Raw genomic sequence first — 23,185 nt, 5'->3', positions numbered from 1 at the left:
ACACAGCAGGAGTCCGATATAGAAGAGCTCACTTTAATTAAAAATGAAAGGCGCTCGTAAAAAGGACCGGGCAAGAGCTTCGTCTTCCTCTCTGGCTGTGCGAGCTCTCCTCTGAAGGTTGAATGCGTCAATATGAGCGCGCCTTGATTACGGAGCGGTCATCTACCAGTTTCTAACACTAAGCGCTTGGGAGATGCTTGACCCTGTTCACCATTAGAGAATTCTTCTTTGTGAGGGTACCTTTAGCACTAGCGCTGTGGAAAGATTGTAGGTTGAATTCAATGAGTAGTCGCTACACCTGCAAAGATCTAGATCTCGCTTCTATATCGCCTCTACGTTAACGTAGACAAGTAACACCCTTCCCACACCACGATTATTAATCTGTTCAGTACTGTGGTGTTTGAAAACCTTTCTTCGTTTCAACAGTCCTACTCGGTTTGTGTGAGGGGTCTAGCTGAGGTGATGGGTGTGCCAGTTGAGTGCCGTTTAATGGCTCCCGGGGTGTACCTGTCACCGTGTCAGTGGCAGTTAATAGGTTGTGAAATGTCTTTCTTAGAAGTTGTGAAGCATGAGTCCATTCAACATATCTAAACACATTTCCTAGAACTGCATCACAAACATACATGTCCAGAGTTTCTTACAGATGCGCCAAAGTCTAACACTTCTCGGTCCTACACAGCAGTCACTCCATCCTTTTCGAATGCCAGTGCTTTGCATCCCCATATAAGCATCTTCAAAGTGGAAACCTATGCATTACTTACGATCGTTAAACCCATTGAACAATAAAGCTACAAAAGGCTATATTGTACACTGATTTCCTAAACGTAGTATGTGCTCTGAAAACTCTTAATTGACACAGAAAGCCCATTCTTGTCTACTCTGCTAACTCTTATGCACAATCTAGGCTCACGAACAGCATGTTGTAGTTTGCTGGGTGCTAGGGCATCATGAGATCCAAGGCAATGTGATGGCGGACCAGGTAGCAGCAACCGCCCTAGAAAGCACTGTCAATACATGCATCTCGTCCCTGTGCTTGCCCTACTACAAATCATTAAACGAATGCTCGGAGCTTATGGCATGTCCCCTGATATAGCCACACCCGAAAGAATTAGGGAACCCTAAAGCATCACCTTTAGGATTTGAACGCGATAGTGACACCTTGTTCCTAGTGCGCATTTCAGACACTTAGTGCATGAAACCTTTTGCATTTGCTATGCACCCACTATACGTGGCGTTAAAGGAATAGGCGCCGTAGCGTGTGTGCCTTTTGTAGTGGGGTACCGGCTTTGTAGCGGGGTCTCGGCTGACGTCCGTTGGCAATGGATGCATGTGCCACTCATTATTACCGCAACATTTCATGTTGCATTGTGAAGCATGTATACAGGACGCGTGTGTTTGTGAAGCTACTTTCACTGCATTTCCAAAAAAAAGGAAGTTATTTTCACTGTTTTTTTAGGCACAGCCGTAGCCGTGTGCTCTTTAATTGTCCTTTGTATTACGTCCCGAAAGTATACTCCTTCACAACAGTGCATGCCAATGAAGAAAGAGTTTTCTTTCGACCCTCATGCAATCGGGTATTCGGCAACAGATAATGATGGATTACCTTTTAATTTTATTAAGATGACTGCCTTGCACAGTAGGTGGCGCTCTGAGATGGCTGGATATTATTGCGCCTTGGCAACAGACCAGCAAGAGAGTATTTTAAAGAAAGTATTTCAAGGTTTTCCGAGGTAGTAAGAACAAATGAGTGTGTTCTCTTATGGTTAGAGAGAGTAGAAGCCGTACTGACCATGAAGAATTTTAAGACGTGATGTGCTTTAGCACTGCTTGAAAGCCGTACTAACTTATTGGTCATGATTGTTGTGTTTTGCGAAGTATTTATATTAGCACCCCGTGTGTGATGTTTAACCGGAAATAAAGAAAAATTGGCAGCATATATCTATGGGGTGAATGATGGAGATTGGGGCGAAGCATCCGTCCGCCCATTCGTTCTTGCTTCCATCCGTCCATGCGTCCGTCTGTGTGACCGTCCGTGCGTCCATCCGCCCGTCTGTGCATGCGTCTGTTCATGCGTCCACACGTCCATCCGTGCATCCGTCTCTGCGTTCGTCTTCATCCGTGCATCCATCCCTTGCGCTTCGTGTCTACCTCCCACCTTTAACCACCTCGAGTTCACGGTATATAATAGTTCACTGTATTCATGGAACTGTGGCCCAACGCTCGCTAAACCTTTCTAAAACCAAGGAGGTTACGCCCAGCGAGTGTAACGTAGCAACCGTTTCTTGTCAGAGAGTGCTCAATGTACATGCCAATGGCTGCTAATGGGGAATGAGAGACATGAGAATTCGGCTTTTAGGTAACGCGCACGCTGCGAATTTTTTATTGTTCAACAACGCACAGGAAAAATCTCCCATCGGCACCACCTTGCAGATCAAAACGTAAGACGTGTTACGTACTACGACGAGGGATGAAGAGGTGCCGCTTTAAGGAGCTTCGCCCCTAAAAGAACAGGCGTAACCGTCTGGTAGAACATCCACTTGCCACGCAAATGACTATGGTTTGATATCCACTCGAACCCAAACAGCCCTCGTTACCTCCCCACTCTGCTCTAAGGCTCGTGATCATTTTTATTTGCATCGTACTCGCTTTTTTGGTCACGCATAAAATCATCATTTTTCATTCACAACCAACGACACCGACATAAACGCTGACACCGTAATTTCAGTGAAATGAGATCTTTAATGTTGTCGCGTTGATAAACTGCACGTCATAAAGCCGTACCGTGGTAATTAGCCTGTAGTATTGAAGTCACGCCGCACACAAGTAACACTAACAAGGCTGCGAATGGGACACATACATACCACACGTGTGTGCTTTCTGTCCGGTAATGATCCAACCAGGTGTGAAAGATGTGGAGAACCACTTTGCGTGCTTCACATTCTGATCCGGTGCATTGAATTGTACGATGTTAGAAAGAAACCCTTTACATCACCCTGCCGACAGCAATTTCCACTATATCCACTAAATCAGTCACTTTCTGCTTTTTTAAACGTTATCATGTGATATACCGAAGGGATCCGTAGCACGACCTCTGAGCAGAGATTACGGCTGTGAGGGCTGCGATGAAAAAAGCAGCTACCTCGTGGCCTTTGGATTCAAGGGCGTTGAAGAGGCATTCGTGCTGTTGTCATGTTTTCATGGTTTTGTAACCACGACCACAAGTTATTGAGCTTCGATGAACAGTAGTCATGTGACTTGCATATTTTGAATACTTAAACGTGTTATCCACCTTTAGGGAGAACAAGTTTAGACCTAATTACACAGCCGCTTAACACCACCACTATTGTTTACTTCACATCCCCTAAATGTCGTTTCATAACTTATCATAGCTATTGTTACATCTTTTATGGCACTATTTCGACAAGCTGGCCCTTGCGTCACTAAAATATATATATTATCATCATCAATTTCATCAGTGGCATCATTACGGTATAAAATAAATAAGCACTTCTTTAAAGGAGCGCACGTGGCATTCACTTTCACGAGCTTTGCCACAGCTCAGGTGCACCGTTTACTTTTGCAGCATCTGTAGCATATTGCTTTGAAACTGGTAAATTGAATCAAATGAGATTCAATCAAAGTTTATTTACATCATGAAGATGCGGCCACTATTGGGTGAAAAGTGAAATAGTTTGGTTAGAAAAAGTCCAAGCGTCCTTATAAAAGGTAGGGTTCTTGTATTTGCTCCCTACGGAAGCAGAGTTGTGCATAGGTTCACCATCTTGTCTGACTTGCAGCCATTGTTACGCTGCGACGCCATGCTCTGTTTTTGTAAGTGTCTTGCTTAAACCTGCCGCCTATCGATGAAGCATGTCGCCGATCGCCAGCCGAAGTGGCTGGCGTGTCAACGACCAGTGAAGAAAGAAGAAACACCTGCTTTCGAGCCTGCCATGGGGGCACAAAAACATATTTTTAGTCTGTGCGGTGATGCAAAGCTAAAATGCATAGCATAGTTTCGAATAACATGTACCGTCGCTGCTGTCTTGTCATGTGGCGCCAGCTACGGAAGATGAGCAACAATTGACAAAGAGACGAAATAGGTGTCTTCCGAGATTTGTGGAGTGCCTCGCTAAGAATGAAACATCGATTATTTCTGTTTTTCTCGAAAATGGTACTGGGTTTACGCAAATAGCTTGCGCCCAAAGCTTACGGACATTGATCTAAAGCAAAATGAAGCACCAGTTTACAGCTAACGAGATACAGAGCGCATGACGATCACTTGATAGATTTCAGGTGTACGGTACCACTTGCGGCGGCGTAGCCATGGTTTTCGTGTACGGCCTGTATATCAGCGTCTTCGCAGTGCACGGTTGCTAGCGGCGTTGAAAAACAGATGCGCGACTCCACTACCTGATGGTAGCATATACAGTAAGTCTAATACGAGCCGCACAATAAAGACACGCAAGTATGTGCAAAATACTGTTAGAAAATAAATGCAGCGTGTTGAAACGCACTGTTTTCTCCAAATAGCTTCCTATTCTGACTGACATAGCCAAACAGAAAAAGACGACTGCTGAACATCGATTCATTTGATAACACACAGTATTAACTTCTATTACACTGCTCTATAAACATACATTGATATATGTAAGAGTGCGTTAATTCTCGTAAAGACTAGTTCTTCGGGTTTTTCTCTGATAAGGTAATGTTTGCATTGTGTTAATGACTGGCTTTTCGACGATAATGAAGTGTGGCATGAGAAGTTCCCTGAATGAGTTCAGGAAAAATTATCAGTGCATTGCGACATCTGAAGAAAAGACGACGGCGAGTGTGTGGGAGTGCGTTGGTGTGAAAACAGCCGTATTTGCTTTTTTTTGCGCGAGCACCATATGGACAAGAAAATAGTGGTAACATACATTCATCGACAGAGGAAGATGCAAATGACAGTAGCAGCTGAAGCACTGAGGTGAAAATGGTTTAGGTACTGTTGACTATGAGTTGGCCCTACGTCATGCGTTCCTTGTCTGTATTTCCTTGGCGATGTTTACAATGAGTGAGTTATACCTATGGCCTCGCCCCGCACTAGGTGAGTGAGCTTTATAAAGTGGTGTTTCTGCAACCCACATGTTTCTGTGGCAGCGTCATACAGACAGTTTTCGTTTTCATATTTGTAAATACAGTTTCCTTATAACTTATGATATTTATATTGTGCGATTCTCAAAAATTACCCGGCGTTCGTATGACCTTTCATGGAGGTCACCTCTCATTTCAGCCTGTAAATTTTGCCGACCTGGATATGAAGGCATGATTGTCATTAGTACCTGCAGCAACTGAAGTGTTGTGGTGCTAAGCATGTATACTAAACTCAGGTTCTCGGCAGAAAGGAAGAAAACTGTAAAGAGCGAGCATTGCGAAATGCGATAGCGAACTTAACAAATAAACAAAGCAAATAAATGAAAGCTGTGCTTGAGACACACACGTGCGAGAGCTCGCTTGCAATATGTCGTGAGAAGTCAAATGCTTCTTATACTTTTTCCTAATATAAAGATTACAATTTTTTTTTACACTTTGCTTGCTATTCCCATGTCGGTGCCCCTCGCACTGTTTGACTGCTGATAGGCTTACTGGACTTTCACTGCTAACGTTTCGCGATTACAAGGAATTCGTCACGTAGCAACCTTCAAGAATAGAAGTTGAAAACAAACAAAAAATAACTATGTCTTCGAAAAAGACCTTTGTTCATACCAAATGTTCAAGCTGTAACCAGTAACTATGAAAAAATGAATAATTCCCACCGCTGTAGTCTAGTGATTAAGGTACTTGGCTGCTGACCCGCAGGTCGGGGGATCGAATCCCGGCTGCAGCAGCTGCATCTCCGATGGAGGCGGAAATGTTGTAGGACCATGTACTCAGATTTGGGTGCACGTTAAAGAACCCCAAGTGGTCAAAATTTACGGAGCCCTCCACTACGGCGTCTCTCATAATCGTTTGGTGGTTTTGAAACGTTAAACCCCACGCATCAAATAAATCAAAAATTAATAATAATCACGGAATATGTGGTGTGTACTAACAAACGGTAGCGCTGGTATCGCTCACATTGGATGAAAGAAGAGTATGTGCGATCCTATTGATCACGTGTAGGCTGGACTTTCATTTTTATGTGTGTACGTCTGTTCCAGCACTCATAACAATTAACGTTTTAACAATGTGAACAAACGTATTGTAATTATTTTATTCTACAGCAGAACTGCTTTGTTAGAGTAGCTCAAACGATGGCCCTTTCATTCCTGGTTTGGCATTTGGCATTTCCCTCGAGTTTTCCGCCGATTCCGGACCACTTTGCTCATTTTTTTTATCCTATTGGTTTTATTACAGCCAAAGTCCGCTCCGGATTCCATAAGCTGTTTCTCCGTGTTCTTCTTTGTGTGTGACAGCCGCCGGAATTAAGTGCCGAGAGCTGCCTCCTTCCAAGCTATTTGTCTCGGACAGTAGACTCAATTCTCCTAATTCGGGGTTTAGACCTTGTGAACCCCCAGGAAATGCTCCTGTTTGTTGTGCATGGGTTGGTAAGGTTATCACCGGATCACCTACTCCTGGTACTGCCACTGTTGCACCACTCATTGCTTCTCCGTTCTCATGTTGTGACTTTCCTGACTGCTCTGTTTCCCCTGCTGCAGTAGGTGCAGGTGCTGGTGGTAACAATACTGGTGTACTTGGCAGCTGTGCAAGAGGGCCAAGAACATTTTTTGGTTTCCCCTGGGTGGCCACTTCTGGAGATGGCGTTAGTACAGAGGCCCCAGCGCTGGATGATTGTACTGCCGGTGAAGTCCCAGTTGCAGCTCCTCCGGGTGCAACTATAGCCGGGGTCTGCCCTTGTTTTATCGTGTTCTCCTCTTCTTTTGTTGCACCACTCATTGCTTCTCCGTTCTCATGTCGTGACTTTCCTGACTGCTCTGTTTCCCCTGCTGCAGTAGGTGCAGGTGCTGGTGGTAACAATACTGGTGTACTTGGCAGCTGTGCAGGAGGGCCAAGAGCATTTTTTGGTTTCCCCTGGGTGGCCACTTCTGGAGATGGCGTTAGTACAGAGGCCCCAGCGCTGGATGATTGTACTGCCGGTGAAGTCCAAGTTGCAGCTCCTCCGGGTGCAACTATAGCCGGGGTCTGCCCTTGTTTTATCGTGTTCTCCTCTTCTTTAATTCTTTGGTACTCTCTCCTGCAGGCGGACCTAGAGTTCTCCGCTGAAACATGCACACAAACAGTGGTGTTAGGCGTCAAAGACAGCGTTTAGGTTAACCACGAAGCATGCATTGTTAAAAGATAGAAACATTAAGTTATAAGAAAACAATCGTAATCAACTTGAAACTTCTAGTGAAGTAGATGTGTTCAAACGTGTTGCTTGTTGGGCAAGTTGGTATATAGTGAAACACAAAAAAAGCCACTAACACTTCGAAAAACGAAAAACTGACAAATTGAAGGAGAGTCACCTCTGTGTTCTCTGTCCACTTCTGCCTTCAAGTTCATCCTTTTACAAAGTGTTAACGGCCTTTTTCGTGTTCAAAGATGCACATGTACATGAATTGTATTTCCGAAGTATTTACTAAAGCAACATTGTTCCAAGAATCACTATGACTTAGAAAGTTTCTCTTCATATCAAAACTGGAGCCCTGCTCTTTCTCCCATTTGTTTCTTGTTTTCTTATTTTTCTGCGAGGATGCTGGAATATTCTACAAAAACGAAATTTCTGAAACAGAACAGTGCACACAACGTCTGGAGAGGGGAAGATGGTTTAGGCGTTAAAATTTAGGCTTTCCCACGACCACGTATTTCCTGAATAGGCTCTATTCGCTGTGCTGCCTCTTCCGTGCAGACAAATCCTTTTATGCAGTTGCGCTACCTCGCATGTGAAAAAAAAAAAGTGATAGGTTGGTTATATATTACAATCATTCAGGTTAACATATATTTATATTTAGTGTAAACTATTATTTTAGTGGTTCATTTATTTTCTGTTCCCTTCTGAGTCCTCCAACACATTTTGCCATGGCGTACACAATTTCGTACGCAAACTTCAGAGGTGTGTCATATACAGTGCGTGTATTTTTAAATGACCCGAAAATAACTGTGCCCGTTTCTTCAGCTTTCCCGAATAGACAATCAACGGTCATTTATTTCATTGTGTTTGTTATTGTTGCAGACGATCACTTTGCTGAAGACACTAATATGCTTGGCGATCGTTGGACGTTTGGCGTTCCGAGACCAACGTGAAGTTTTTTCTTCGCTCGAAACAAAGAAAACCAAAAAAACAAGATGTGCGTGCATTTTGAGCCTACTAGTGGAATCTCTTTATGCAAGCGCTGAAGATGACTGATGGCAAAGTAAATTATTTAGTGACACTCTCAGTATCATTATAACGAAACCTCCCAACGAAACAACACTTTCCTTCGTTCTGTTACGTGGAATGTAATACTGAGTTCCTTAGAATTTTGCCAAGCGCATATAACGTGTTCCTGACAGCGCATCATATTTTTTGACAGAAGGGGCTAAACACGGCTCCCGTGTTATGGCATTTTTGCAACCTGCTAGTCGGGCGAATATCGCCATTTAGTCGCTGAGCTTCGCATATGTTACGTCTTTTGCAATAACAAGAATTGGACTTTTTTGCGTAAAGAAGAAAATGTTTCCAAAATTAGAAAATCCGCATTGCTCGCAATGTGCCCTTTTTTGTGGGGTAGTGGTATATGAGTGTGTTCTCCAAGAACAGCGTTTCGATGCAATGAACTGATATAACAATGCAGATCTCATTTAATTTAGTTCAACGACATAATAACTAGGACACCTTCATAGATTAAGTTCCTTGTCGAATAGCCAGCAGATTTTTTTGGAGAGGAAAGGTGAGTAATTCAAAAACAAGATAAAAGAACATCCATTCCCGTACATGTCATTATGAACTAGCATCATATCATTTGAACTAAATCAATAATGTTTTCAAAGCAAAATTTAGGTAATGCATGAATTCACTGACAGCTGAAGTAACGGGTGGAAACGCTGTAGAGAAGAAGCTGTTTGGCAACCCCTCACTGATGTGAAAAATTATGCCCGATGCGGTAATAATTTAGTTTATGACTCAATACAGCCACCTTGCTAGCTGAGAGTGTAGTGCGTGCGTTGATAGGATTGATGCCGAACGCCTGATTCCCTGCTTCGCTGGCCGTATTAAGAGACGGGGGCAAAATCCGAGAACACCTTCACTTTATCGGATCTTATCGGTTAGGTACTCGTTAAGGAACCCCAGTGGGTTAGAATTCATTGGAAGTTTCCTAGTGCGGTGAAAGTCATATCATCATAATACTTTTGGCAATCGGCACCCCACAAATGGTTACTAAATATAAATAGTTATCAGAAAAGTTATATGATACGCACCACTACATCTGTTCATGCATTTCTCGCACCACATGAACCTGTTGATGGTACTTGTGCACATCCCTCTTGGCAATCTGTGGCAGGCATTATCCTTTTTGCTGAAGTACCAGGCTTGGAAAGTCGAGTTGCAGGGCTTAGGATCTGGATATACGCTGCACAGAATTTTTTGTCTACCAGGTGCTGCGAGAAGGGCGGTTGAAAAAAAAAAAACTCTTCATTAGCTCACACCGCGTAAATTGAAGGATGTTTCACAGGTCCAGTACCACCAACATAACAACCGTATTATTTTTAGTAGTTTTTAGGTAGGCCTAAGTGCTCTGTTTCTCCTTGAAGTGATATTTATTTATTGCTTAATTGTGAGGCTGTATATAATAAAATATTGAAATATTCAGCCGTCCAGTACTCACGCGGCCATGACTAAGTTCACTCATTGTTGATTGGATGTGAAAACTTCCCTTTATAATAAAATAAAGAAAAAATCCAATCTAGCGAAGTTTTGTGTTCGTGCCCTTTGTGAAGTACTTATTTGTGGACTTCTGCAAAGATATTTTCTACAGTACTGGTGCTCAGACTAACTAATTCAAAAGTAGACAATTTTAAAATAGTTAGTGATGTGAAGTGAAAATCAAGGCAGCTTCGTGCTGCTGGTGCGAAGCTTGAATAAAATGAGGAGCTTGGCAACCAAATTTCTCTGGTCTTGCATTTCCAATTTTTAGATCCTTTTTATGTTTTTTTAATTTTTATATTTCAATTCCTGCTTTTCTCTTTTATTGTTCTCTCCTTGAATTCATAGTTTAATTCCTCTTCATTTATATTTTAGGTAGTTTAGTCTGTGTCTCCTCTAATGACGACAGCATATGACAGCCCGAAGGCACAAAGTGTTCCGTACTGATTATCATTATCAGGTGGCTTGCAGTACAAGAAGAATAAAGTTTCTCAGCTTAATGTGCTAGAAATGGCGGCACATCCAGTGCTCCTGATAGGCGCCGCACCTAATATAAACTTGGTAAAAGAAAACTTGTTTAGGTGATGAAACTGATTGATAAAGTAAGTACTGTAGAAATACATTTTTTATTATAAATTTTGATCTACTCAATCCAGCTGCCCTCTGTTTTACTTTGGTTTTCAGATATCGTTTAGTTTTATCTCCATATGTCTAGAGCTACGATTGAAATGTAGTCGTATCATTTTCACGTTCAGTTCTACAAAGAGTTTTGCGTTTCGACAACAAATAATTTATGCTGCACTGGACCACGATTTAAGAATAGGAGCACACACAGGAAAATAGACCATGTTTAATATAGAAACAAACTCTTTTTTTTTGTTCTCACAATGTGCCTTAGTGCCTGCCAGAAACCCTTCTGGTATTGAAGTCTAAACTTCGAGGAGTTCTAACATTTATTCTTTAAATGCTAAAGAATGCCTCCTTTGTTGTAAAAAGTGCTAATTTAGAATGCCATGTTACGACGGACAAATAAAAATTTGCAGGATTGCTTACGTGCTCCAATGAAGCGAATCGGATGCAACAGCTTCTGGCACTGTCGAAATATTTTTTGTGATAGTAACAAAGATTATGATGATTGTTGTTATCATCCTTGGTCATTGTAACAATAGTAACAGTATTAAAATGGTAAGAGTCATTATAACAAGATCTTATTCAGTTTCGGTGAGCCTGTGGCCTTGGTTTTCGAGTCGTCTCATAAGAACAATCAGGGGAACACAGTCGCAACCACCACAATGATGGAGTTCATGATGAATACTTAGATGCCCTTCCCGTTGAACACGAAGACTACTACACCGATGGTACCTTTTACCTTCTGATGAGACACTTTGCCCTTATAAAAATATAGCCACGTGACGTGTACATAATACTTCTAGCAATACCCTTCTTAGCAACGCATTAGAAATAAATATCCACAAGTATGTAGTGACTGTAGGTAGAAGGCACCTTTGACCATCTGCGGGCGCTGCCGAAACATGAGAGCACTTGAAAACGACAGGACTAGGTACTCTAGAACGACGTCTGATGGCGTGTGTTGCAAGGACTCGACTTCACAATTGACCTTGGGTACAATTATATCTCGAAGAATTGGAGAAGATAAAAAATGCAAAAAATAGAAGGAAAACACCTTCATTGTCTTGGTAGGTGCTATGTTTCGTCGCTTTCGTTCTGTTGTTCCCCTGCAGAATATGTGGTGGAGAACGGAGACACCTAGCTACATATTATTGGCTCACTCGATCAACAATGTTAACCTGCGAAATTCGTGCACCTTGATTTGAATATGAGAATCACTGCAAGCTAGGAGCAATATCATTGATCAAAAACTATGTCAAGCAAACAATCGAGAAAGATTGCTGTTTTGCCTCTCTCGGAGGAAGTATTTTTTTTTGAACATGGCCATGAAGTGACGTACTGCCGATGCTGGTGTTTATATCAATTCCTAATAATTGTGAAAATTTCGCACAAATAAGACACTTCTCCAGCCGACCTTGCGAATTTTCAACAGGAGGGGGACAATGAATAAAAAATATTTATTAAAATACGTAGAAATGATAGCGTTATTTTTTATGGAGCAATACCTGGCTTGTTGTAGATATATGAAACACTGACTATGCGATGAACGGAATCCAAAAAAAAAGAGTAGGTCACCCTTTGCAGATGGTTATCTAGTCTGGCAAACAGGCTATGTCTTTTTGTCTACTTCTCACAAAAATCATACCGCGAAGTTTATGTGTGCTGCTATGACGCATTTCTACATACCTGTGACTCTATATTGAGAGCATTAAACTGATAAAGAAAGTTCTGTCAACTGAAGAAAAGACATGAAAAATAAATTTCACATACTCACCCGCACATCTGTAGTAGCACCTTTTTTCGGTCCAGAATCGGTTGCGATTGCCGCCACAGCCTCCATAATTGAACAACTTGCATTCATGATATTTTTCTTGAAAATACCAATACGTCACATTTGCCCTGCATGGTCCGCGATCCGGGGGTTCGGTACTAAATGCGGGCCGTTTGAATGACCCTTCTCCTTTTTCAGGCTGGGCTGTAAAATTTGACTGATTACCTTGAGCACACATTGTAGTTCGATATTCTTAGCGGGAGTTTAAACTCTAAATCCCGGAAAGAGAATATATGAAGGTTTAAAAAATTACGGAACAGTCATGCATAATCAAAATTGTTTAAACAAGAATTAATTAACGTACCAAATACGTTTGTTAAGGTGAAAGAGAGGACAAAAAACCATCTTAGAATCATCATTAAAAGACTGCTGCCTGGCAGTACCGCGTAAAGAACGCAAGATCTTGCCGAGTGCTGAATAGCACAGCGTTGAGCAAGGAATAGCAAGGTGTTGGGTGTCGGCTCGCATTGTTCCCGGCGAGGACATAGAAGCCCTGCATATTATATTACTGGGCGGATAATTGAGCCATACAAAGCGTCATAGCTAGGATGCTCGTGACCCGCGCCGCGTTCAAAAAGAAAAGTATTTGTAAAAAATTACCAGAACAAAAATAAGCATATGCAGAACTATGCGAAACTATGAGCTCTTCTAGGTCTAACATAAAATTACAGCACTATGCAATTACATACGCATCAAATAGCATTATATAAGTTGCAAAGCATGATGATTCTTTGCGCAAAAAATATTTGTCCTTGCGCGTGAAGTCAGCCGCCAACAGCCAGTATGTAGCGAGTACATAAAATTTATGAAAATACAGATAGTAAGTGAAATGAATATACATTTACACAATGCAAAACTTGTGTTTTTTAATATTTCTCTTGCCGTTAAAAGTTATTTAGGCAAACTGCAGATTCAGGGGTAGTGATGAAAATACCATACACGACTTTCGTTAGCTTATTCCTCTAGGGCTGAGCATTGCTTGATTGCAGCTTGGTGAATTACAAGAATACTGAGGTCATATTTATACAATGCTACAAAATTGAGAAAAAGCACGTAAAAACGACTAACATTAACGCGACATGACCCTTGTATCATACGAGTATTTATGTCTTGTATTTATTCTCTTTGGCACAAGTGCGCGTTCAATGCGGAGTCGTTGGCTAGACTAGTTGTGCTTTTGTCTGCTTTAACATCATCATGAAGGCGCTCAAAAAAAACAAGATAAAAAGCCTTGCATTACTATAACCATCAAGGAGCTAGAAGAACACGATAAAGACTTCTATTTTGCACTTAATGGACCTTTTTATGGAGAGAAGGATTTCTTCCTTTCTGGGATGTTGTACAAGAGCACAAAAGCTGACGTCACAGCCACGGCAGTGCATTTTTGAGGAGGTTGTGGGCGTTCATCATCGCGGTCGCGTACTCCACAGACCTTCTGTGAGGAAAGCGTCTGCCTCCGTAGAAGAGCAGGAAGTGATAGCCTTGACGATGACGGAGCATTCGCGTCCAGCGATATTTACAGACTGCAGGGCTGCCGCCAGGGCCTTTGCCGAGGGGGTAATCTCTAGGAAGGCTGCCGCTATTTTAAATTCCAGAAGTGTAGTAGGCTACCACACAACCACCTGGTTTACGGCCCACATGGGCTCAGAGGGGCATCTGACTCTTCCCAACGCCAACGAACTTGCCCATAACCGTGCGTGAGAAATCACGTGCCGCGGCGGTCTAGGCAGGTACGGAGGTGATTTCACAGATTGCGTTAAAAATCCACTTGGTAGCTTTACCGAAGTGATGTCTCATTATTAGTTGTCTAGGCGGAGGTACAAGTTTCCGCATTTTAAGCTCACTCGGCCGAATGCATGGGTTCTGCGGGTGCTACAGGCAGGTTAGTTCCCATCTCGTAGCACATTTAGCCACTTTGCTGATGGCATCACTCCAGGATGCCCTAATTGTGAGGCACATAACTGCGCACTCACTCACATGCTCTTACAGTGCCCGGCGTTACATGGCGCAAAGTTTAGCACCGAAGAAGGATTGGAGAGGGCTCTGAGCTCTCAGTCCAATACTCGGCAGTCCAGAAGGCCTGCAAACGAGCGGAGCACCACGGTCCTGCAGTTCGGGCATGGACGCGGCCAGAAACTGTGGTGGACCCCTCTTAGAATGATGTCTTACCAGTTCTTCAGGACCATATAAGTTCATTTAACTTCACTTTCTTATGAGGTCACGCGCAGTATTATTTATTTATTTTGTTAAAACATACTGCAGTCCGAAGACCAAGCAGGTGGGCAGGGATTAATTACATAGAAAGCATCAGTCCGCATGGTAAATTGGTACACAATTCTGAAAACAGTCCATCAAGTGTGAAAAAAAGTAGTACACAAAGAAACATAGCGGCACAGTGAATGTTTAAAATATTGCAGAAAGTACACGCTTTTCAAAATCCGACACATCACGCGCCGAAAACACATCAACAGGCAATCTATTCCACTGCTCGATTGTGCGGGGAAAAAAGGAGTGCCTAAAAAGATTAGTGCGTGCAAAAATTGGAGTTAGATTGTGCTCATGGGTGCTTCGAGTTGAACGAGATAAGCGGGGCTGAATATAAAGTCCTGGATTAATATTGAATTGTTGGGAATTAAGCAAAAACAGAAATCTTAGACGCGCAACCTGCCTCCTGTGTTCCAGGGTCATTATATTGTTATTTTCCATGAGAAGCGATGGAGAAGCTCGGCTATGATAGCTGTTAAAGATGAACCGGACTGCCTTTATTTGCACCATTTCTAATTTGTGAACGTCTTTTTTAAGGAATGGGTCCCATGCTGCGCTTGCGTACTCGAGTTGCGGCCTAACAACGGAATTATAAGCTAGCAATTTAACACGTGGAGGAGCGGCTTTTAGTTTGTGCCTGAGGAACCCGAGTTTTCTGGAGGCCGATGCGCAAATTTTGTTAATGTGACTGGACCAAGTTAGTCGGCTTGTTATAGTAACTCCCAGATATTTATATTCGTTCACTTGTTTCAGCGTGTGGTTATTGAGCCTGTAGGAGGACGTGACTGCATTTTTTTTGTTAGTTACCTGGACCAATACAGATTTGTCACAGTTCAGTTCCATGGATGATTTTTCACACCATTCAGAGACAGCATCAAGGTTACATTGCAGGTTACTTTGGTCACTTGAGGATAAAACTTGTTTAAAGAGTACACAGTCGTCCGCAAACAACTTTAAACCAATCGACGATGCGTCGATAACGTCAGAAATATCATTGATATAAATTAAAAAGAGTACGGGTCCCAGCACGCTGCCCTGAGGAACACCGGAAGTTACAGGGAGAGTATCGAAAAAACAGCTACTGATTTTAACAAACTGCTTGCGTTTAGACAGATAGCACTGGATCCATTTTATGAGTGTTATTGGTAAGCCAATTTTTTGAAGCTTTTGGATTAGTTTACTGTGAGGAACGCGGTCGAATGCTTTGCTGAAATCTAAAAAAATGACGTCGATTTGTTCAGCCTTATTGAGTGAAGACGCAAGTTCATGAATAGTGGTTACTAACTGGGTAAGCGTAGATAAGCGTCTTCTGAACCCGTGCTGGCAAGGCGTTAGAATATTGTTGGCTTCTAAAAACGAGACAATAAAATCTGATACTACATGTTCGAAGAGTTTACAGATGCTAGAAGTCGGGGAGATAGGGCGGTAATTGTTTGCAAAGAGGTGGTCCCCTTTTTTGAAGATTGGTACGACACAGGCCATGCGCCAGTCGTCAGGAATTTCGGTACAGTCAAATGATAACCTAAAAAGGTGAGTAGGAATATGCCCTATCGGCTCAGCGTATCGGTGCAAGAAGGCATTGGGTATGTTGTCGGGGCCAACGGAAGATCTAATTTTTAGGTTGAGTAACATGTTAATAACACCCTCAACGATTATAAATTCTGAGGACAGATTTGGGAGAAGCATGTTGTACGGTGTACTATCTTGGATTGGAGAGAAAACGGAGTGAAAATATTGGTAAAAATGGTTAGCGATAGCGACCGAGTCACCGGTAACAGAACCGCTAATTGATATCTGTTGGACGTCTTTAGGACGATCACCTAAGTAACGCCAGAACTTTTCTGGACAGCTTTTTATAAAACTTGGAAGGGTTTGCGAGAAATATTTAGCCTTTGCATCAGAAAGCTTGGAGGCAAGAAGAGTTTTCAATGCGGTTAACCTGCTGGGAGGGGAGTTGCGCTGTTTGGCACGCTTAAGCCTGCGATGAAGGTGAATGATTTCTCTTGATATCCATGGGTTGTTTTGGTTAATACGGACACTCCTGGTAGGAGTCTACCTGTCAATGCAAAAGTGAATGGTAGACTTCAGGGTATTCCACAATGTTTCAACGGTACTGGGCAGGCTGTCACAAAGATTCCAAAGTGTGTCTGAGATTGATTGATCATCGGCATTAGAATAATTTTTCACTACCCTATTGACTTGTTTTCGGTGTTTCTTAACGCCCCCTAAACGAAAAGACAACAAGACACTCATGTGGTCAGAGATACCACTATTGATAGAGACACTATATTCAGGTGTGCTTGAATTAACAAAAACAAGGTCTAATATTGAGCGGGAATTTCCGGCAACTCTTGTGTACTCGAGAACTGTCTGAACTAAGTCACACATGAGCATAACATCAAGAAGAGGGTTAGTAACAGCATCAAACACTGATTTCGTGTTAAGCCAATCAATTTGGGGAAGATTAAAGTCGCCAGATAGAATGAGCCGGTTGTCTTTATACATACATAATTCATCGTGAAGTACTTGCAAGTAGCTGGACGGAGCATTTGGAGACCTATACACCGCACATATCGTGAAATTATGACCCCAACAGTGTACATTCAAGAATAGGCTCTCGTGGTCTGGTATCTCCGGTAAGATAACATGCGGAATGGAACTTTTTAAGACAATAGCTACAGCGCCCCGACGAGAAGGGCGGTCGCGGCGTATGATTTGATAGGACGCAGGAACTACAATAGAATCGGGGATGTCATTATGCAACCATGTTTCTGTTATAAGTGTTATGTGTGGGTTATGTTCTAAAAGCAAATATTCAAGTTTATCAGTTTTGTTGACAAGGCTTTGAGCGTTTAGGTTTAATATTCTTAGTTCTTTGTCGGCGCTCCTTAATTCCCGTCAATCTGCCGTGGTGCCGTTTGACGCATTTTGTGCCGCTGCTGCAGTTTCTGGTGAACGCTGGCTTTTCTGTGCTGATGAGGCAGGCTGTGAGTGCTGCAGAACTCTATGATTCCTTTCGTTGTCCCAGATGTACACTTCTTCATCGATTTTAAGCTTATCGTGAACTAGCAGGACGCGTTTTTTACTATTACGCTCGGGTTTCGCGCTTTCCCAGAGAAGCTTGCATTTGTGCAAAGTGCTTTGGCTGTAATCATTCTGTACAAAAATATTCGTTCCCTTCAGTTTATGCGCATTTTTCAACACAGCCTGCTTTTCTACAAAATCCTGAAAGTAGGCAATAACTGGTCTCCGATTTTCTTTTCGCCCAAGGCGGTGGATGCGAGCAATTGATTTGCACTCAACGCCGAGTTTTTTTCATAAAAACATTGCTTATAACCTTTGTTTTCAGTGACTCTTCCTCTTCACAAGCTGATTCCGCGATGCCATGTACAACAAGGTTGGACCGTCGGCTGCGGTCCTCCAAGTCTACTAGCTTGCTGTTCTGCCACGCCATCATAGTCTGTAGAGAAGCAGCCGAAGTTTTGAGAGATGTAACGGCAGGTGCCTTCAAGTTAAGTTCCTGTAAGATATTGTTTATAGACTGAATTCGTGAGCCGTAATCCCGCAATACTCGTTCAGTGTCGTTGAGACGCGTTTTCATTTCCGAGAGTTCATCCCGTATCGTAGCCTGACCACACAAGAGTTTTTCACACATTTCCTCAACAGTTGGACCAGGATTTTCCTCGATGTCACCGCAAAGCAACAATTTGAATGCAGCATAACAATCATAACATATACAAGCAAGTGTGCGTGGGCAGGGCACAACCAAAAGGAAAATTTCACTTTTCGTTCTTATGTTACAGTTGGAATAACTAACCTGTGCAGTGAAGAATTTCGTGGTAAGCGACATGGTCCCAGCCGTTTCGCCGTGCCCACTGCCGAAGAAGCACTGGAGCGAGTCCTTTATAGGGTTGACGATTGGTGACGTCACTAACATGCGCAGACCATGTAGAGGGGTGGTGGTGAACTTGTCGGGGAGCGATAGCGGTGCAGACGGACACGTGTCGAAGAAGGCGTTGATAGCTGCTGGTCCTCGGCACGCATCGCTTACGGTTGATGATCCGGCGATCACTGTCAGGAGGACCTGTGCAGTGAAGAAGAATTTCGTGGTAAGCGACATGGTCCCAGCTGTTTCGCCGTGCCCACTGCCGAAGAAGCACTGGAGCGAGTCCTTTATAGGGTTGACGATTGGTGACGTCACTAACATGCGCAGACCATGCAGAGGGGTGGTGGTGAACTTGTCGGGGAACGATAGCGGTGCAGACGGACACGTGTCGAAGGAGGCGTTGATAGCTGCTGGTCCTCGGCACGCATCGCTTACGGTTGATGATCCGGCGATCACTGTCAGGAGGACCTGTGCAGTGAAGAAGAATTTCGTGGTAAGTGACATGGTCCAAGCACTTTCGCCATGCCCACTCAACAACATTCTAGAGAAGACTATGGCGGCGCCTAGGGAGCCTTGGGTGAAAAAGGTGTATATGTTGCGGATGACTATGCCATCAGAGGGTATGCCTGTGTTACGCCACTGTATAATGAGATAGTGTGGCAGCAGGCGGCAGCACACGACAACCGTGCCCCGTGGAGTGATTCGCACTTAAAAATTGGCACTAAGAAAGTGTGTGTCTTCGGAGCAAGCTGCAATAAGGTATATAGACGGTGATTGTGAGGACTATAGTTATTCAATTTGCACACTCTAAGAGAACAGCTTAAACAGCTATTCTCTCATCTTCTCTTAGTTTACACCGCATGTCGTGTAGTATAACACGATACGCCATTGTAACCTTGAATGCGATGTGCAGTGTGTACAACTAGACGTGGGATAATTTTGTGGATACTAGTGAAATAAATAAAATGTGTGGCCGTAATGTTAGCCAAACAACTAGCAGTGGCGCAAAGGTCTTCCGGGCAAAATTCTGCGCACCATGGACGATGATTACGCAAATTGGTACAAGCATAAAATAGCTGAGAGCCTTCAATAATATGTAGCACTTGATTTCTACCAGTGACTGTATGGTAAGGCGTTGGTTCTGGAATGATGAAAACTTGTTTAGGAATGTGTCTCAGCTCAACTACCCACCTTGTATTTCTAAAAAAATGAAAATCAAATTTTAAGATTCAATACAATCAATTACTTGAAATTAATTACGTTTGCTTGACTTGGTACTTTCGTTCCCTTTATTTTTTTACAAGGTAATGAGGTGGTGGTGTGAAAAATCAAGAAAACGACACAAGTTTTGTTATTAATTAACGCAACTGCATTTACTCTCGTTATTTTTCTTGTAGTGTAACCAAAAGAAGAAATGCTGCGATACAGAATCGCATATACAGCATGTGACACAAAGTGTTTGCTTCATGGGTTGCTGGTGACACATAAAAATATATTCGTTAACAATATCTGATTGTGGAGTTTGTGAATATTCATTATACATGCAGCTAGAAAATATATTCATACACTGGCGCACATTGCGACGTGGTGGTATTTTTTATGATTAGCAATATTATGGCCATCTTCAAAAGTTTCGCGCAAGCACACAGGAACATAGAAGAGAACACAAGCGGGCGCAATCTAAAGACTGGTTTATTTTTCGGGAAACATTCACTTTATACCTCTTTGATCTGCGCTCTATGGTCACCGAGGAACAAATGCACTGCGCACATATAACAAGTAAGATACCAAGCTCATTGAATAACAGACATGAACGAAATTTCTTTCACTAGCAAGGCTACCGAAGGGTGCTAACACACTCATCTTTCCGCTTGTCTATGAGATAGGCCTTCATCATTTCTCTGTCTCTTTAACTGATCACGTTCAGTTCAGTATTATCAGTGAAAATAAAAATCATTTCGCTCTCTTAGATTCATTATTAGTTGTGACAAATAATTTTGGATGAAGGTGAGGCTGCTTAAGGTTCATGTGCCAAGATTTAAGCACCCGTTAATGAACCTCTGGTCATAGAAATTTCCAGAGACCTCCATTATGGCATCTCATCACCATCTTGTGGTTTCGATGTGGGAAACGTCAACAAAAATATTGATATGAACTTGCCACATTTACACCTCTCTTTAAAAAAGCACATTAACAAGCTTTCCGAGATCACAGTAATCTGTTTTGAGAGTCGGGAGAGACGCGACTACCAAAATATACCTAACGTCAACCTGACAGAGATTGATATGTATGTGAATTCGACATGATTCATGGTGTCACTCATCGGCGTATTTAAGGGGGCCGACAAACTCTGCGCCTGAGCCCCTCTCAAACAAAGGGCAACCGAAAGTAATTCATCAATGAAACGTACGTTACACGCTTTGACCGCAAATACCACCCACACAAAGTAAAAAAACTAGGCCAAGAATCAGTATTGTTACAAACATACGTGGTCGCGCTGGAGCAAACGACAGGGTTAGAACAAGAAGTAATATTTTAATACCTCCTTGGGTCGGAATATAGAACATATGCACGATGCGCGCGTCTCCCTTCTTGCAGGAGTGGGCACGCTGGGTACAGTGACACTTTGCTAGAAAAACAAGGCGCGACCGACGGAACCAGCGCTCACTGGCACGCCCAATGTCAACGTTGCTTTGGGGGATGGGTTCTTGCAGCTTCCGGTCAAATCTGCCACTTTTTGTGGTGTAGATAATGTTTCTCAGTCGTGTACATCTCGCGACGAAGCAGCTGCGGATCTGTCGAGGGAACGTACAGGGAGAACTTTCACTGTGCCAATGAAACAAATGTGCTCCGCATGAAGTGCTCCTGGAAGTTAACCGAATCTGTCAGTGAATGACACCATCAGAGCCAAATGTACCAGGTACGCGCTTTTTCTTCGAGCATATACCACCGGAATAAAGCAGGCCCGCACTAATTTTGAGAGTTTCACATACTACCTTATTCTATTACGTATATATAGGCGTGCGCAGGGTTCTCAGGGGGCGGGAACATTTGCTCGAGTGCCTCCCCGCTATAGGCCAATCTCAGAGGCAGAATTTGCAACCCCCTCCACCTTTTAGGTGAATAGGAAAAGGGGCTATCCCACCTCCATGCGCAAATATATATGCTCTCCTTGCTTATGAATATACGATATATCGTCGAAGGCAGCAGTCGGCTTCATCGAGGTGAAACTTTTCGTTTGGCCGCACTTGTGGCCATGAAACGGAACCTCAAATTATAGCAAGCAAGACAGGCTATATTAGCTAAGATCTGCTCACGGAACATCGGTCGTCAAAACACTGATCCATGGCAAGATGCGTCAGCATTTATACATTCACCGTCGAACATTGCAGTATAGTCGCTGGTGGCTGCGATAGTTCGAGAAATAGTAGACCTGAATCCGTCGATCGGTCTTCGCATTGCATTCTTGCGGTTACATAAGGAAATTGCAGTATAGAGTTGTATGCAGTTGTAGACGTTTTCATCTCTTCCGTAATAGAACACTGCTAACATCAATGCCCATGCTTTTGTGCTCGGCTTCTTGTTGTTTTCATTAGGTAGGAAAAACAGCGCCTAAAACGTACGAGGAAATGAAGACATGACGCAGACGCTGAACTCGAAACTAAAAAATTATTGCAAGGTACAAACGCACACATATAAAGCAGCCGTCTGCGTTACGTAAACACTGTATAGTGTCTGCGCAGCATAGCAATCAAGATATACAGAAATAATTACTCATGACAAGGGAAAACTTGCATAATCACACCTGAGAAAAAACAAAAAAATGTGTTTAAAAATTGCTTACAAATCACTTTTTTTGCTGAAAAACTGGTTTTAGTCACAAAAAATTCAAATTTGGAGACATTTCCCGGATTACTATTTATGATAACCTTTTTTGCGATTTGCAGCTTTTTTTTTAAAATAGCCTACTATATAATTCCGAAACGTGAAGCATTCATGAAGCATGTGTAAACGCAAGAGAGAGGGAAGAAGAAAAAAAAACAGACAAAAGACACAGACCCAGATCTTGTTTGTTTTCTTCGTCGCCCTAGTCTATTGCGCTTACAGACTTCATAGATGCGAACCAACTATAGCCCACCGGCTTGTTCTAGTAGCGCCTTGGCTCCAAATGGATCACGCAAAAAACGTTTGGTGCGAGTAAAATTTCGGTTGTCAAAACACACACACGCATAAACAGACCGTTTGCTCCTAGAAAGTTCTCCCGCTCTCTCTGCTGTCTTGCACAACTGACCTGTAAGTTTCTTTAGTTAAGCACCTTGCAAGGTTAGTTCCGAAATTTGGCCGTCCTGGTTTGGTTTCTCCTGTTTCGACTTCTCGACAAAATTCTTCTTTCCACCATTCTGCATACCTTCTGTGAGTTCCTGTCTGTATAAGAGGAATAGATTGAAGAATGTTTGTTATCAACAAATAAGAAGTGACAGTTTCACAGCAAAGGTGAAGGAATGAATGCGATGTCACCAAATTGTTGTTATATGAAATAAGGTTGGCTCTCAATCCTTTCAGATCCGATCTCACGCAACTCTAGAAAATGCTAGTGCAAGAGGACATGATCGATGCGGGTACTCTTCTTGAAGTCTCTTCGCGTTGTGAGCGCAGCCCCTAGATGGGTGTGCGAGTTTCCCACTTATGACTGCCGAAATTGCGGGATAAG

At 42.8% G+C, this 23,185-nt stretch overlaps 1 protein-coding gene across 1 annotated transcript; it reads right to left on the bottom strand.

Moving 5' to 3' along the window:
- Window positions 1-6,208: 6,208 nt before the first annotated feature.
- Window positions 6,209-21,625, bottom strand: LOC119167920 (uncharacterized). The gene is made up of 5 exons (XM_075867911.1): window positions 21,620-21,625; window positions 18,406-18,988; window positions 12,267-12,467; window positions 9,418-9,597; window positions 6,209-7,238 (listed from the first exon to the last, which is right to left on the bottom strand). The coding sequence occupies exons 1-5, from the start codon at window positions 21,623-21,625 to the stop codon at window positions 6,370-6,372; spliced, it is 1,839 nt and encodes a 612-aa protein (XP_075724026.1). The 3' UTR covers window positions 6,209-6,369.
- Window positions 21,626-23,185: the final 1,560 nt, after the last annotated feature.

This window comes from Rhipicephalus microplus, chromosome 6 (assembly GCF_043290135.1).
Source record: "Rhipicephalus microplus isolate Deutch F79 chromosome 6, USDA_Rmic, whole genome shotgun sequence".
NCBI classification, from domain to species: Eukaryota; Metazoa; Arthropoda; class Arachnida; order Ixodida; family Ixodidae; genus Rhipicephalus; species Rhipicephalus microplus.
Note: the sequence above shows the minus strand (reverse complement) of the source record. Positions and strands in the feature narration are given on the sequence as shown.